This window comes from Harpia harpyja, chromosome 1 (genome assembly GCF_026419915.1).
Source record: "Harpia harpyja isolate bHarHar1 chromosome 1, bHarHar1 primary haplotype, whole genome shotgun sequence".
Classification (NCBI taxonomy): Eukaryota; Metazoa; Chordata; class Aves; order Accipitriformes; family Accipitridae; genus Harpia; species Harpia harpyja.
In genome coordinates, this window is record NC_068940.1 from 108,790,083 (window position 1) to 108,806,461 (window position 16,379).

The window sequence follows — 16,379 nt, forward strand, 5'->3', positions numbered from 1 at the left end:
AGGGAGAGCAAGTACCAGCGTTCCACTGAAACAAAATCTCTGGGAAAATAGAAGAGCTTTTTGCAATTTTTTTTTTTTTAAATCTACATGAAAATTCATTAATGCAATGTTTCATCTTCACCCTCTCATTCAGATGTCTGAAGTGTGAGATCTAAGTTCCCTGACAAACCAGACACCATCACAACTCAGTGCTCTCAGCTTCTCTCCAGACACTCCACCGAGCATCTAGAGAAGCAAAGGTCCAAGCCAAGGCACCGAAGCCAGCTCAGCAAGTCAGTGTGGGTGCACCCTTTCTTGCACGTGAACCGTTGTCTCCGCAGGCTGGGCTTCTGGGGGGAGACACTCTCTGGCCATGTCTTTGTTCAGAGTACTCAGAGCAGTGCTGAGTGAAGGAAGCTCTCACACCTTATACAAGTGATCCCCAGGCAGGCACACAGCTCCGACTTGATGCAGAGGCATGCCCAGACTGAGAATTGTTGGTCAGACTGCCTCTCCCCTAGACGCCTCTCTTGCTTTCTTCAGAAAACATTTATGACTCCTGATAATCCAAGGCAAAAAGGTACCCAGCGCCTGAGCTACTTAGGCACAGTTCTAGATTTGCCATCGGACAAAACTGTTATGCTGACCTGCAAATTCCCTCCTTCTGTAATTACCATTTCCTGCAACAAATATCCAGTGTTTCATTTTCCAGATTATTTCCACCAATGCTCTTCAGCCCTGCTTTCTAATGCTCTGTGATTTTTCTGTCTCCTAGGACCTGTGACCCTTCCAACATCTGCGAGTTGCTACAGAAAGACTCCACTGAGCATCACAAAGGACCATGGGTCTCTCAGCAGCGTCAAGCAGCTGAGTCCAAAGTTATCTGCACTGCAAAAACATTCTGAGCTCTTATTTCTCTGGCTGTGTACTGGGACATCAGCACAAAAACATGTTACCACAGGCCAAGCTGAAGCATGAATGTAAAAGGCACCGGCTGCTCTACAGTAATTGTCTAAGCACGTCCTCTCACCCCAGTAACTCCAGGTTACGTGTAAGCACAGACTGGAGGGTCTGGAACAGACTGAGTCGGCTGGGAAGCCCACCCTGTGAGCTCTCTCAGAGCAGTTGGAACAGGTCTCCCTCGGGAAGCAGTTAGGTGGAGCTGATCCAGCCTTACACCAGGGCAATATCTGGGACGACCTTTTTCAGCAGGGCAAAATCATTCATGTAAGCAATTCCCATGTGGTTACCGGCATACTGAGAGTTTATCCCTTGAGTTACTCTATAGTGACTTCATCACGTGCTGTGAATGTCTAAATAACTTACATGAAGTGAAGGAATTCCAGGCTACCAACTGATTCCTACACAAAATATTCCTCTACACTCCCTCCTCAGTTATCCACTTGAGAGCTATACTGAGTGGTCCCGGGTTGTGGCTCAGGAGATTGTATTTAATTAATATCCGCATCCAAATTTGCACACCCGTTCCTTGAGGTTAAGCCTTGATCCAAAGATGAATCTCTCTCTATTAACTCCACCTCAAGCATGATCCGTACTCCAAGTGCGCTCCTCCAAATGAACATTAGCATGTACATCTCCAAACAGCATGTCCTAAAATTGTTTTGCATTAAAGCTGCCTTCTCTTTTACTGCAGGATAACTCTCCTGCTTGGGAATGCAAATTCAGGGCTCCACGTTCATTGGTACCAGGTTTAGACACCATCAAGCCAGTTGGAAGTACAAACCTGATCCGTAAGGCCTGAGCACATCACTGTGCTTGCCCAAACAGAAACCCAAGACAGCACCTATGACAGTTTTAGGCCAGCTGAAGGAGGAAGGAGCCTCTTCAGCTGACAGAACCTGACATTTTTGTGAACAAATATTAACGAGCAGACTGAGGTTTGTTCCAGTTCTTTCATGGCTTACTTTATAATGTCGTGACATTTAATATAGTATAAAAAAAAATACTCTAAATTAGATTTACTGTCCCAGAAATCTCAGCTGAAATCCACTACTGACCTGTACTCGGGTCTGTAGAGATTTCTTCTTTTTCCAAGTCTTGTCGTTCAGGGCAGCGTGGCTCCTCCTCTTGTTTAATCCATGATAAAACATCAGTTGCATAAGTCTGAAATCCTGCTCATTGGGGATAATTTACACAATTGAGAAAGACTGGAGAAAGATGCAAAGCATGGAAGATTCAGGAATTCACAAAGATAAAAACAGTGCTGACAAAGCCTCAGGGAAGACACAACACAAAGAGCCACCTGAGGGGGAATTCCTGCAGCAGGAGTTTTTGCCAGGGAATCCTCACCTGCGTCAGGGTCTCTTGGGAGGTCCTCATCCTCTGCACCTGGCAGCTCCCTGGCATACGCCTCTTTGCCTTTCTCGGTCTGACTTGAAGCCTCAGGCTCATAAAACGCTTGCTCTGCTAAAGGAGAAAATTCAAGACAGGAGTATCATAACTGCGTAAGCTCAGGATTTCACAAGGGTGAAACCTGCTCTTGTTTTGCTTTATGTTTTCCCCCAAGCCAAACTCCCATAAGCCCAATTTCTTAATGAAACCTGATGGAAAGGTCTAAAAAACCTAGTTAGCTATATACACTGGAAGCCAAGTAAAATTACAGTGGAGCCAACAGATAGAGCTGCTACTCTTTGTAAAGGGTAAGGACAGCCAAGCTCCAAAGCAGAATAGTTTATTGGTAACGCAAAGAGGTACCACCAAGTGAGAAGGCAAGAAAAAGGTCCCTGGGCTGCACAGCCTCCCCATACAGCAACCGCACTACCAAGTATTCAGTGTGCTTGCTCGTTATGCAGAAAAAGTACTGAAGAGAAAGGAGGAGGGAAAAGGCAACCTGAAGCCTCTGGATATGCAGGAGGAGAGGCACTGCGGCCCTGCAAGAGAAGGCTGCAGGGGATGCAGAGCTGAGGAGCTGCCACAGCCACTCCGATTCCCCTGGAGCCAGAACAGTTCACACAGTCCTGTCTCCATGCAATCGCAGCCCCGTGCAGTGGATGGCACCAACCACAGACGTCATTCTGGCACTGGTTTTTGCCTCCTCCAAGTTAACCTATCATCTGCCCCAAAAAGTGACTAATGGCCCACTTTGCACTAGATATTTAACCAGCTTAGAGCTATCAACTTGAGGGAAGCAAAGTAAGGAATTTAAGGGAGAATGAAACATTTCCTATTCCACACTGCACTGCTTGGATAAAACCCGGCCAAATACTTTGCAAACTCCAAAATGGCCGTGAGAAGGGAAAGACGAAATACCAGCCCTTACCCGTCAGGACTGGTGGCATGTCTGTTCAAAACTTGTGAGCTTTTTTATAAAAGATTTAGAATACATGAGAAGAGGTGGGAAAAAAAACCCAAACTCCAACCTTGGAAATTAATCCCTCTATTTCATTTTCCCTCGGAGGTATGCAGTTACTCACCCAGGCAGGGCTCTTCAGGAGCTTCTCCAGCCTCCCCCTCCTGCTGATCTGCAGCGCGCAACTCTTCCTCTTGCTTAATATGGATTATGCTGTCTTCTGTTAATAGGAACCAGTGTTATTTTAATTCCGTACACAAAATTAATTCCAATTCTCATCCCATCCCAGGCACAGCAGCTCTGTTCTAACTCACATTCTAGAGAAAATCTCACTTCAAGTCTAGTTCTCACTGACCAAGGTCTCTTAAACAGACCTAAAATATTTGTCACAAAACCCTCAGTAGATGTTTGAGCCTCAGAAACACACAAAATTTTCATGCGAGTGTAATGTCCATTTTGTTGTGGTGCCCATTAGCAAAGGAAAACATGTTCTATGTGGCCCCAGGAGAGGAGAGTGCCAGTTGAAATCTCGTTCTCGAGTTTGGTTTCTCCTTTGGGTCTGCCAGAGCTATGCCATTCCCTTTTCAGTCACTCTTGGTAAAACACAGACCACTTCTAACTCATCAGAAAAACACTAGTGAGAATTATGACTGAAACTTACCAAAAAAAGAAAAGTCTATTAAATAAATAAGGAAAAACAGATGGGCTAATGCTCTACACATTACCTTTATACCTCCATGACACAATCAATGAATTTGAGGAACGCTTCAGACAGGTGTAAAACCAACTACGTTGTGCACGTTTGTGCACACGGAACAGAAAGTCTGCTTGACAGCCAGCCTTCAGACTGGAAAACCGAACATCATCCCACTTTGCCTGGCAATGCAGACATGGCCTAACTGCAAGGGGACTGCAGGTGCGACACATGCAACTGCAGACAGCTCAGCAACCAGGAGAGAAGAAGTGGTTTGATGTAGCGTTCTGGTAAGACTAGTAGGGATGAGATGCCTAACAGCCACGCTTGGAAGACCACGCTCAACACAGCAAGCGCCTTGGAGAGAGGCTGATGTCCCATAAAGAGCCCAGCTGGAGGGTTTTTGGTGCTCCGCGTCCCAACAGCCCAGTCGTCCTGAAGCCACGCACCGGTGCCGGTCTCCGCAGGATCACCTCTCCCGTCCCCATCCTCACAGCTCCGAGCACACGGCTGGTTCCCACCTTCCGACCGGGCCTGGGCATCACGTCTGGGAGCGTCGGGCTCTGCGGTAGGCATGAGGTGAGGCGCAGCCGGGCATCCCACCGGCACGGGACCGGCGGGAGGACGGCGGGGACCCACCACCTGCCCACCTCCCGCTCCGACCCCTCGCCACACGCCCGCCTCGAGGTCGCGGGCAGCGCCGGGCCCTTACCGAGGGAAAGCAGCATGTGGTAGTTGCTCCTCATGACGGCGCGGTGCAGGGCCCGCTGCCAGCCGCGCAGCGCCCGCCACTCCCGCTCGCTGAACTGCACCCACACGTCCTCCAGCCTCACCGGCACCCGCGCTGCCCGAGGCCGCGCTGCCTCCCGGCCGCCGCCGGCCGCCCCGCGCCTCGCCGACACCCGAGGAGCCCCGCCGCCGCTGCCGCCGCTGCCGCCGCCGCCGCTGCCGCCGCCGCTCTCCAACCGCCGCTCCAGCGCCTGGAGGCGGCCGCGCAGAGCCAGCGCGGCCCGCAGCTGCCGCTCCGCCCGCGCCAGGCGGGCCTCCAGGCGGAGCAGCCGCGCCGCCACAGACCCCGGTCGCCCCAGCCGGGGACCGGCCATGGCCGCTGCCGCCGGCCCGCCGCCGCCACCGGCCCCCCGCCGCCGCCGCCGCCGCGCTCCGCGGCCGGCCCCGCAGCGCCCCCTGCCGCCGCCCCGCGCCGCGCACTGCGGCGCCCCCTGGCGGGAGGGCGCGGCGCGGCCGGGCCGGTGCGGACGCGGGAACCCCGGAGCCGGAGGCGCCCGGGGTCGGCGGCACCGCGGAGGCGGGAGGGAGCGGGTTCCCCTCAAGAGCCGTGAGGGACGGGGGATCCTCTCAGAGCCACGAGGGACCAGCGTCTCCTCAGAGCTGTGAGGGGTCAGGATGTCCTCAGAGCTGAGGGACACAAGGTCCTCTCAGAGCCCTGAGGGAGCAGGATCCTCTCAAAGCCGTGGGGGCTCAGGATCCCCTCAGAGCTGTGGGGCCTCAGGGTCTGCCTCAGAGTCACGAGGGAACAGGGTCTCCTCAGAGCAATGAGGGCTCAGGATCCCCTCAGAGCTCTGAAGGACCGGAGTCCCCTCAGAGCCATGAGGGGTCAGTTCCCCACAGAGCTGTAAGGACTCAAGATCCTTTCAGAGCCATGAGTGTGCAGGGTCCCCTCAGAGCTGGGAAGGATCGGAATCCCCTCAGAGCTGGGAGGGACACAGGGTCTCTTTAGAGCTGCGGGGGCTTGAGGTCCCTCCCAGAGTCGTGAGGGTCCAGTGTCTCCTCAGAGCTATGGGGGCTCAGGATCCCCGCAGAGCTGTGAAGGGTGTGGTATCCTCTCACAGCCATGAGGGATCGGTTCACCGCAGAGCTGTCAGGGTGCAGGATCCCCTCAGAGCTGTCAGGATTTTGTGTCCTCTCAGAGCCATGAGGGTGCAGGGTTTCCTCAAGCCATGAAGGATGCAGGGTCTTCTCATAGTCATGAGGATTCGGGATCCCCTCAGAGCCATGAGGGTTTGGGCTCCTCTCAGAGCCATGGAGACTTGGGATGCCCTCTGAGCCTAAGGCCCATCCTGGCCCACCATGCTGGGGTGCAGCGCAGGGTCTCTGGTTCATCTCAGCACGGCTCCAGGTGCCACCATGGCCCTGGGATGGGGTGGTGTGGCAGCCGTGCAGTGCAGCTCAGCCCCGGGCTGTGGTTTGCAGGAGGCTGCCTGCGCAGCCCCGCTCCTGCTCCGCCAACTTGCTGAGGGGGAGCTCCCAGGGGAGGTAACCCTCCTAATGGCCCCATCTGTGGTTGCAGCAGCCCCTTGGCTCTCCTGGTCTGGACAAGCATCAGGAGGAACTTATCTCAGGTATGTTGTACAAACAAACACAAAGCTGAAGTGGTTGGAAGCTTTTATTGGATCTTGTGCACAGGGTACACCCACCACAGGGGAATTCAGGTCTTCCAAAAGCATCTGGGATCTCCACTGCAGGCATCCCCACAGAGACAACTTCAGTTAGGTCGGGTGACACCCCCAGGCCTTGCCTCTATGACTGACAGCTGCTGTATGACCCACAGTCTGCTTGGAATCACCACCTCACCTTATCCTCCTAATTTGCTAAGTTTGCTAAACTGTCTGGCCATCAGCTATGCAAAACAGGACCTCCCTTACCATAAGAGGTGATCAAAACTGCAAAGTTAAAAGTTCACTTGCTAACATTACCTACGTGGCTGATGAGAACATTCTTGCTACAGGTAGGTCTCAGGATGGTGTGGAGTTATGTCAGCTCTTTGTAGCCTCCTCTGGTAGCAGGAATCAGGCATTTGACCTGCAGTACAACGCACTGCTCTTACCTGCCTTCTTTAAATCTTGCCTGGGTGTCCCACCCCACAGTGATGAGGACCTACTTCTGGGCCATGAGAGGTTGGTGGGCTCATACTCCTCCTGGGGACATTCAGCTGAGATACGCTGGGCCTCTCAGCTTGTCACAACAGTTGTGTGCCCCGTGGGACCATGTAAGAGTGGCTGCGACAGAAGACTTCCCCTCCAGCATTTGGAAAGGATCAGGCCCACCCCAGGAAGGGACAGAAAGAGGCTTAAGAACCTGACAACAGTGCTAGGTGACACCTATTGTGACATGCACATGGTTCTGGTCCTCTCAGTGAGGGACAGACCTGTGGGGAGAGCCAGGCTGCCAGAGGATGATAGGGCTTCTCTGTACTTACATGTGTCCTTCTTGTCTTGAGTTTAACCCTTACGTAAGGAGCTGGATGCAGGAGAGCCAGCATACCTCTCCGAAATGCAGCATTCCATGGGATGCAAAGAATTCCCACCTCTATGTGGCAAGACACAGAGAGGCTTTTATAAACAAAAATCTGAAGTCATAAAGCAATAAAAAACATGGAGTTGGTCTAACAACAGAAAGCACTTGCAAAATGAACAAACAAAAGATTGAGCTGCTTTTAAGCAAAATAGTTTGCATTTGCCAGAACTTGAGAATCCAGTAAGATGTTGCTGTCCAGGGTGCACCTGGGTCAGTTTATTTTTCTCCTGTTTTTCTGTGCATGACTTTGCCTTCTTTTGTGAAGAATATCTCAACTTAGATATCTGGCTTTGCAGTGGAGGCTGCTGTCCTACTCCAGCCTAAGCTATAGCAGCCCAAGTAACAGAAGGTCAGGAAAAAGTTCCACGCTGAGAAGCACTACCCAAGGACGATAAAAGCTCAGTGCTTGTTCATAGAAGATGCAGAGACTCCATGATGCATCTGAGGGTGGGTGTAGGATACCTTGCGCTCGCCCAAAACTCCCTCCCTCTGCATCATCACATCTCTGGCCTTCCCCTGCTCTTTCCTGTAAGCATCACTCTCTTTCTCTTGGTCTTGGAAAAGCTGCATTTCTATGTCACTTGACATTTCTTCTTGCATTCAGGGTTGAATTTTTGCCATTTAAGCAGCATAAATCTCAAAATAGCTCTGAGATTTATTATAAATATACATATTTGTCTCTGAAATACAGGGGAGCTGGGCTAGAACAGGGAAACTATGACTCACTGCAAAATACTGCTTCATCTGTATTGTCAAAGGCAGCATCAAGAAGTGATGAAACATGGAGCACATCAAGTGCTTCTGATGCTCACACAGTGGTTAACATATAAAATCTCCCAGTCGAAAATAGGAGAGTGCTGTTGAGATGGCATAACCCTCCCCAGCTCACACACGTCTGAAACGCCCATCTTTTCACTATCCAAATGCCAATTCTTTTACAGTTGCAGCTACAAAGACACCTCTCAGACGTGAACACGACAGCAGATGTCATGCAGCTTCTTCATTTTCTTTAACTAAGGTTTAAAATGTCTAATAATAATGACATGGTAGGAGGTCAGCACTAGAAGATACATGACAATAGTGCAACAGGGAGGAGAGATGGCAACAAGGCAGGACTTTGATGTTTCTTGTTAGTTGTTCTTTTGTAAGACACAGAAACAGCCCAGAAAAGGCACCTGTAGTTGGTTGGTTGTAGAATAACCTAGGAGTGCTGCTGAAGTGATTCTAACTAAGATTCAGGACGTTCTGGTCACAGAGGAATCGGTGACAATTGCCCCTCTGCTGCTTTATGCGGCAGCATCTTTATCCCAGAATACATCCTGCTCTTCCTGGACTCAGCTGGGCTAAACTGATAACGACTGCATCGCGGCAGTTGCTGAAAACTTTTTGCTGGCGGCAGGATTGATGTGATCTGCCTGCAGGATGAGAATTGTATAGTGAGCTTATTTACATCCTATTTTTAGATACTTTTACCATTCAGGTCCCGTAGATAGACACATGGAAAACAATTCTCCTGCTCAAGTTCCACTGCAATATTGAAAAAAGAAAAAACAATGAAAACCCACTCTTTTTTCCGATTCAAGGTAGACTTTTCTCTCTCCATCAGTAAGGTACGATACTACAAACTGCCATTTACCAGCAGGTAAAATGATTTAAAAAAAACCCCCAAAAAACAAAAAAAAAAGTATTGAGAACTTCACAGCTTTAATCCACTCAAGTTTAATGTTATTGTTATTAAAAATTAAGTATCTACTGCTGCAAACTTAACCGGCATTTTACAAACAGATAGAAACAAGTTCCCTGCCTTGAAGGCTCACAGTCTAAGTGATAAAAGTACTAAAAAAAAAAAAAAAAAAAGCAGTTTAACCAGAGTCAGTAGGAAACCACTGGAGAACTGATTAGTTTACCTGCTTATTGGACAAGACCCAAACTGCGTGTCTGGGTATCAAATGCCCCGTAATGCTAACTGCCAAGAGACTCTCCTTCAGCACGTCAAACAGTGGAGAAAAAAAAGGTCCATGTTCACTGCTTTATGGTAGCAAGTGGCCACCAAACACCAAGAAGTGACAAAACAGATTTCTTATTTGTAGAAGAAAAAAAAAAAGGTTATGTGCACAGAGAGAGGATCACCACACACAGACCTACTCAGACATGTCAGGAGCCATGAAATCAAAGACACTAGGACAAGAAAAGGTGGCAGACAGTTGATCACCAGGCAAACACCTGCAGCGGTTGAAGACGCTTTGGCAAGTGTAGCTCTGTGCCAGCTCCCACAGCATGGGTTTAGAGAGGTTCACACAGGCTCACCCCAATCTGCTCAGGGCAAGAATCAAATTAGCTTAAAGAGCCCAAAGCCCTGAGTTGGCCTCGCTGGCTGGGCCAAAGCAGGCACAGGAACACTCCCATCTTACGCTCTGCTGGCAGAGCAGGTGACAATGAACCTGGAAAGAGACCTCACTCCTTGGCTAAAGGAGTTTCCAGACTAAAATATCTGCCACAGCAGCCAGCTGGAGCCAGAGGAACATCTCTGTGTCTGAGGGGATGAGCCAGCCACCTGCACCCTCCCCTTGGCAGACACTTTGGGACCAGGAAGCAACAGATGGGTTTCTAAAGTCCAACCAGTGATGAAGGAAACGAGCAGCAGGTTTAAAACAGGTCAAGCAGCAATGCCATCCCTGAAGTTGCACTATGTATTTGGGCAATTTGCTACACACATTTCAGATGCTGAGAATTTTTTCGTAATGGTTTGGGATATGATGAAAGCTGATCCACAAGAACAAAAACCATCTGTACCCCAAGCTACCAGGAGGAGAGGGAGATGGAAGGCAATGATGAAATACAAAGAAAAGAAGTGTTAATGTACAGGCAGTCAGCAGAAAGTTTTCTGAACACTCACTTCAGCCTGGGAGTACAGGTGTGCCCCACCTCTGGCTTACAAGTGGTTTCCCCACTCAGTTCAACTGGGAGTATTGTAGAGGTATGAGAAGGGGTTCGGGTGACGCCACCTCCTTTGGGTGTGCTCAGAGGTGACAGACAATGGAGCAAATTCCCCTCAGTTACTGCAGTGCAAACCCAGAGTCTCCAGTGGAGTGTGTCCCAGTGCACATCAGAAGAACTCCAAGCAGAACTTGGCCCTATCATCGTCATTTACAGCAAACTAAATCCGATTTCAAGCTCTAGAGAAGGAACTGAACCTATCTTTTCCAGCTAGCTTCCTGAGCAGAAGCAGCAATGAAAATGTCATTTGGCCTGTGCCAAGGCATGGGGAGAGCTGGGAACTGACTGGCTGCCCCTCCTTGGCGAAGGGGACATCCATGCAAGCTGTCAGCGAGGCCTCACCCTGGGCATGTGTTCAGTTGCCAGGAGTCTTTTGTGAACATGCAATTCAAACTTGCCCATGAAATTGAGAACAGCAGAATTTTGTCAAAGGGAGCAGCCAGGGAAACTCCAGGTGAAGAAAAGCTTCAAAAAACTCAACCTTGCTGGAACCAGTTCAAACAACTGACTCAAACTTGGAGAGGCCCAAAACACTTTTATTCTGGAGAGATTTTGGGGCATACTATGAGGTACTGTGGCATACCATCACCATCATGACTAAAAGGGCACTGGTGCCAAGGTGAATCCTAATTCTACTTTGCTTAGATCTTTGGAGTAAATTGTCAGAGACCCTTTAACACTGAGCAGCAGAGACTCTCTTTTCTCCCCTCCTAACACCTCCAGGGGCTGTAGGGCTGCATGAGCCTGCACAGCCTAGAAGCTGTGTAGCGGTGCCTTCCTCGCACTCTGCGTGACCACGCAGCTCTTCTCACGCAGGTGGATCTTCTCATGCTGGAGGAGGTGCTGCTTCTGGGTGAAGCGCTTTAGGCACTCGTTGCATTGGTATGGCCTCTCCCCCGTGTGGATCCTCTGATGCCGGATCAGATTGGAGGGGTGGCTGAAGGTCTTCCCACAGTATGAGCACCAAAGGACCCCTCTGCTCTGGCTCAAGTGTGTACGCCGGTGGATGATGAGGATTTTCTTTTGGGAGAAACACTCCTGACACTTGTTGCACTTGTAAGGCCTCCCCCGCGGGTGGCTGCTCTGAGCTGGTTTGCAGCTGCCGTTGCCGTTGATGCTTTTCATGTGCCTGGAATTGTCGTGCACTTTGTCTGTGGCTGGGATGCTGGCATGGGCTTTTGCATTTTGGTTCTGCTTGCATCTCTCTGTGGCCACGTGGGTGCCGTCTTCCACGTGGGTGCCGTCTTCCACGTGGGTGCCGTCTTCCACGTGGGTGCCGTCTTCCACGTGGGTCTGCTGGTGCTGCTGAGGGAGGAAGCCCTCCTCATCTCCAGTGTGCTCACTGCTGCACTGTGTGCTGTGGCAATCCTGGCGAGTTGTCAGCATCTTCTTCAGACAGAAGCCCTTCCCACATGCTGTACACGAGTGAGGTCTCTTGTTGGGACAGTTTTGCCCATAGGAGGTGACAGCACTGCTTTCACCAAGACCCTCTTCTGCGGGAGTGGATGGCACCAGACTGCTCATGCTCTGGTTTCCCTGCTGCACAGGAGAGCTGTACTGACTACCAAAGGGCAGCACCTCGCTGGGACCCTGGAAAAGCAGCTCCTCCGACTTGCTGGATAAAGTTGCAGGGGACTCTGAGCTTTGGGGGCGTTCCTCAGAGTCCAGCTGCTCTATTTTGAAGGTTATCACCTCATCTGCTGGAACTGACAAGAACAACAAAAGGGACATTCACTGGTGTGAGACACAAGATACTTCTGAAATCTCACCCGCCTCCTTCCCCCGCCACCCATGAATCAAACAGGCCTGTCTTACACAAGGAGCGTGAAAGGCAGCTGTGCTCATAGAACAACCAGCCAGCTGAAAGACCGAAAGAGAGAATACAAGTGCTAAACCTGTCTCAAACTTTCTCTTGACTCTCATTCCTACCTGAACATTTAATTTTCATGGACCTGGGTATGAATATGACCCATTGGTGGAAAATCCACCAAAGGTCAAGGATGGAAACTGCCAACAGACAACCATTTTGAAAGTTGCTGACAGAGTGAGGGCAAAATCTAAGCAGGGATCAGCCTCCTGCCTGAAGAGTGTCACTCCCTGGCTCACTAGTGCTGTGCAGTGACTGACAGCAGAGAGGTGACAACATGACACAAAGGGCATGAGAAAAAGCATCTAAGATTTAGACACAGCAGGGCAAATCCCATCAAAAAACTGAGCAAGCCCCACTGACACCTCTGATGTGGCCCAAGGAGAATAAACAGAGACCCAGACTGAGGGTGAGGAAGTGACTGGTGAGGTGGGAGCAGTCAAATAATCAAGTAAATATTACATTATTATTGGGAATAACAGAGCCATCGCAGCTCACTGGTGACCTCCTTGGCCCCTAGGTAGCCATCGGGGCACCGCTCAGGAGCACAGCTCCCTCTTCTGAGGATGCAGCCACCAAGCAGAAGAAATTCCAGCAGAAGAGCAGCAGATGTGCTCTGGACCCACAAAAGGGAGCAGAGTGTTCTGGGCCAGGGACTGAGAAGCCCAGGGCCTAGAGGGAAGAGCCGAGCTCTGCATCAGCCACGGCCTTGCTGAATGCTGGGGATGGCCTCCCTGCAGCAAGATGGGAGCCAGAGGTGACATTCCATCTGGGAATTTGCCCAAACCCTTTCTAAGCCCACTTTGCTTTCAGCCCTTGCTGTGCCCTGTGGCAATAGGTTCTACAGGTTGCACAGGTACGATGACAGAGTTTGCCCTGCTTGGTTTAAAGCAAATGCCCGCTCATTTCACCGGGTGCTCGCTGGATCTTGTGCAGCGAGAAAGAGCAAAGGTTTGTTCCTTCAGCTCCTGCTGCGAACAGCTCACCCAGGCACAGACCCGTGTTTTCTTCCCCTCTCCACCATGCCTTCCTCAGGCTGAGGAGCCCTACTGCGTTCAGTCTCTCCCGATACAGAAGCTTCCCACCTCGCTGTTATGCTCCAGACCACATCCCTGACTGCCGCATTCCTTTCAAGACTGAGTGAGCAGAACTTCACTCAGTTCCCCAGATACTTTGACATAACACCGTCTTTGAAGAAGACCTTGAGAACTGTTCCTGACTTCATTCCTAATGATTCCGTGTACTCCGTTTGATCTATTTCAGGGATGCCCGTCTCCTCACATGCAGTGTTTTGTCTACCCAGCACTTTAATCTTCCTACTAGTAAAACTGTCCATATGCTTTCTGCCCGCTTCCCTAACGTCAGCGTGGCTCTTGCTCTTTTCCCACTGCCCTGCCTGCCTCTCCGCAGTCCCCATGTCTCAGCACACTCTGTCCCACAGCAGGAATGTCATGGACTCCCCACATCTCCAGCTGCACAGTGCACTCTGGGATTGCTCAGAACTCACCCACACTGAGCTCGGTAAACTCTGCATCCTCCGTGGCTCCCTCCTCCTCCACGCACGGCTCTTCCTCTTGCTTCACAACGCCTGGAAAGCTGGGCTCCGGAATGCTGTAGTCTGCTAAGGTAAAGAGGAAACTTCTTTACTGAATATCACAGCACTGCTTGGCTCTTCCCTTGCTGTGCCCAGAAGGTTTGCTCCCAGCTACCCTGCTTTCACATAGAACCTCTCTCCAGCATCTCCCATTCCTACTTCTGGGAGCTTTACTCTGCCCTGCAAGAGAAGTGGTTCCTCCTTCACCCCCTGTTTCAGGAGAGTGTCCTCCCTGTCCCTGTGTCCAAGCACACCCTTTCAGAACAGTGCTCACCAGGTCCAGGTTCAGCCAGCATTGTGCTTCCCTCCAGGACTTCCTGCGCTCCTTCTCTGCTGTCCTGGCTGCTCGCATCAAGTCTAAACAGCAGAGGCTCTGCTAATGAGAAAGATCAAACCCATTACAATTTTTTCTAATGCTGTTACTCCCCCTGAACCCGCTCCTCCTGAGATGTGAGAAGTTCCCTTCATAGCAAGTCAGGACTATCACCTTGTGACGTTCTCTGTCTGGTGACAACAACATGCAAATATTACGCCTGAGAATAAAGCTGTAATTTGTCTCTTGCCTGCACTTGATTCTGTTGGAATCTCTCTCGAAGCCACCTTGTCCCCATTGCAGGGCGCTTCTCCTCTCTGAAGCTGGGACAGGAAGTCAGGTTTGGAGATCACATAATCTGTTGAGGAACAGAGAGATATTAAGGTTTCCGTGCTGCATCAAAATGTCTGCTGTGTCCACGAAACCAGCTCCATCAGCCACAACACACCGCTTGGCAGCACGGGGAGCCCTCTGCACGGCCCACCGGGAGATGGCGGCTTCCGCCTCTGGCGGCCAACCCTACCCCAGCGGGGAAAAACCTCACGGGCCGAGGGAAGGGGCCTGCGGGCTGTGCTGGCACCGGGCACCGCAGGGAGCAGGCTGTGACAGGGAGGTGACTGCAGCCAGCGCCCACACCCAGTGAGCACTGGGAGGCAGCACGACTGGATGTGACGTGTGCTGCGCTCTGCGCTGCCCTCAGCAACAGGCACTGACTTCTCCGTGATTCTACAAATCTGCTTCCCAGGTGTGGGAAAACGTCCCCAAAATGGAGCTAGTCCAGAAGCGCCAATAACTGATTGAAACAGTGATACTTACCCAGAGAGATCAGAGGTTCGTTCTTCCCTCTGAGCACGTTTTTGTACAGCTCCCTCTGCCATTCCTCCAGGTTCTCCCACTCCTGAGCAGAAAAGTAAGCGGTGCTGCTTTCGAACACCACTGGGGCCTGCAATCACAAAAGTGACACACGCTCGGCACCGGGCCTGGAACCTGGAGCCATGAAACATCCTCAGGAAACATCCTTGTTTCTATTTATTACTGCTGCCGGGCATCAAGTACTGAAAGGAGGAAAAAAAAAAAAAATTCCTGCCTGGGGGCATCCTTGTGACACAAAGGGAGTAAGGACTCGGCTCTGCAAGAGCTCTGCTAATTCCCGGAGAACAAAGTGTGAACTCCACAATACTCTTACCTCCCCCTGGGCAGAACCGAATCCCATCACGCAGGCAGTTTGCGGACCTCGGTGTGGGGAAGAACCTACCGTTTCTCGTAAAAATGCAACAACCTGTCCTTTCGCAGCGAGATAGGACTGAACCTAAACGTATATATATACATAAGCCACCGCTCCCTGCTTGATGCTTAGGCGACGGAAGTGATGGAAGCTAAGCCGTTCACCCAACGCTTCGGGCCTCACAGGAGATGGCTGCCGGCCCCCCCCCCCCCCCCCGCTGCGTGCCCCCTGACCCCAGCCCTTAACGAGCCTTTTGTTACCTTGGGGACCTCGTCCCCGGGGGGCAGCTGCAGGATCCAGAAATTCTTGTTCTTCAGCAGATTCTCCATGTTCTCCAGCCGCTTTTGCAGCTGCCCGTACTCCTGGATGAGGGTGCCCAGCACGGCCAGTTTGCTCTCCAGCTGGTTCCCGAAATCCACCACCGTTTTCTCGCAGTCGAAGTACTTCTTCTCGGTGGTCACCGTCCGGCGCTCCAGGTTGAGCAGCCGCTCGGCGTGGGCGTCCACGCTCCGTTCCACCGCCTGCACGGCCGCCACCACCGTCCACAGCGAGATGCTGGTGCCGCTCGGCCTCGGGCTTTTGCCCGGTGCCGGCGGGGAAGCCGCGGGGAAGCAGAAGCTCGTGGGATACGGAGACTCCATTCCCGCTCCTCCGCCCGACCGCGCCGGCGGGAAGAGACAAGGCCCGGGGCCAAGCAGCGCCGAGCTCGCTACCGCGCGTCCTCCGGGGCTGCTCGCTGCTGGGATGGCGAGAGGAAACCGGGTCAGGAGCGCTCCGTCCCGATCCCGGGACGTCGGGCCCGGCCTCCCCTTCCCGCCCGGGGCCAGAGCACACCGGTCCCAGCCCTCCCCTCCCAGTCTGCGGCCGCCGAGCCCGGCTCTTCCCCGCCAGGCGCCCTCTCCTCCTCCTCCTCCTCCTCCTCCTCCTCCTCCTCCTCCTCCGCGGCCCCGGACCCCTCACCGCCACGTACCCGCCGCCGCCGCCGCTCCGGACCTCCCGCGCAGCGTCCGGAACCTCCCGCTGAACCGTAGTGGGTGGCGCGGCTTTACCTTCCCGCCAGGGGGCGCCGCTCCCGCCGCCGCCTC

General features: G+C 52.1%; 1 protein-coding gene across 6 annotated transcripts; it reads right to left on the bottom strand.

Moving 5' to 3' along the window:
* Positions 1–8,613: 8,613 nt before the first annotated feature.
* Positions 8,614–16,343, bottom strand: LOC128151834 (zinc finger protein 777-like). Of its 6 annotated transcripts, none has more exons than XM_052809532.1 (7): positions 16,265–16,337; positions 15,555–16,030; positions 14,886–15,012; positions 14,320–14,427; positions 14,031–14,132; positions 13,670–13,783; positions 8,614–12,001 (listed from the first exon to the last, which is right to left on the bottom strand). In XM_052809532.1, exons 2-7 carry the CDS (start codon positions 15,933–15,935, stop codon positions 11,049–11,051), a joined length of 1,785 nt encoding a protein of 594 aa, XP_052665492.1. In that variant the 5' UTR covers positions 15,936–16,030; positions 16,265–16,337; the 3' UTR covers positions 8,614–11,048. The 6 variants fall into 6 exon arrangements, with proteins under 6 accessions (XP_052665492.1, XP_052665501.1, XP_052665511.1 ...); XM_052809541.1 differs by having other exon boundaries at positions 15,555–16,033; positions 16,265–16,328; XM_052809551.1 differs by having other exon boundaries at positions 8,615–12,001; positions 15,555–16,023; positions 16,261–16,343.
* Between the last annotated feature and the right edge of the window lie 36 nt (positions 16,344–16,379).

What these genes read in the sequence shown, in the direction of transcription:
- LOC128151834 (XM_052809532.1), bottom strand. Translation starts at nt 15,935, where the DNA reads ATGGAGTCTCCGTATCCCACGAGCTTCTGCTTCCCCGCGGCTTCCCCG. An exon ending in CGAACCTCTGATCTCTCTGG is followed by an intron (nt 14,428 to 14,885) that starts GTAAGTATCACT and finishes GTTCCTCAACAG; the next exon opens with ATTATGTGATCTCCAAACCT. An exon ending in GTTTACCGAGCTCAGTGTGG is followed by an intron (nt 12,002 to 13,669) that starts GTGAGTTCTGAG and finishes TGTTCTTGTCAG; the next exon opens with TTCCAGCAGATGAGGTGATA.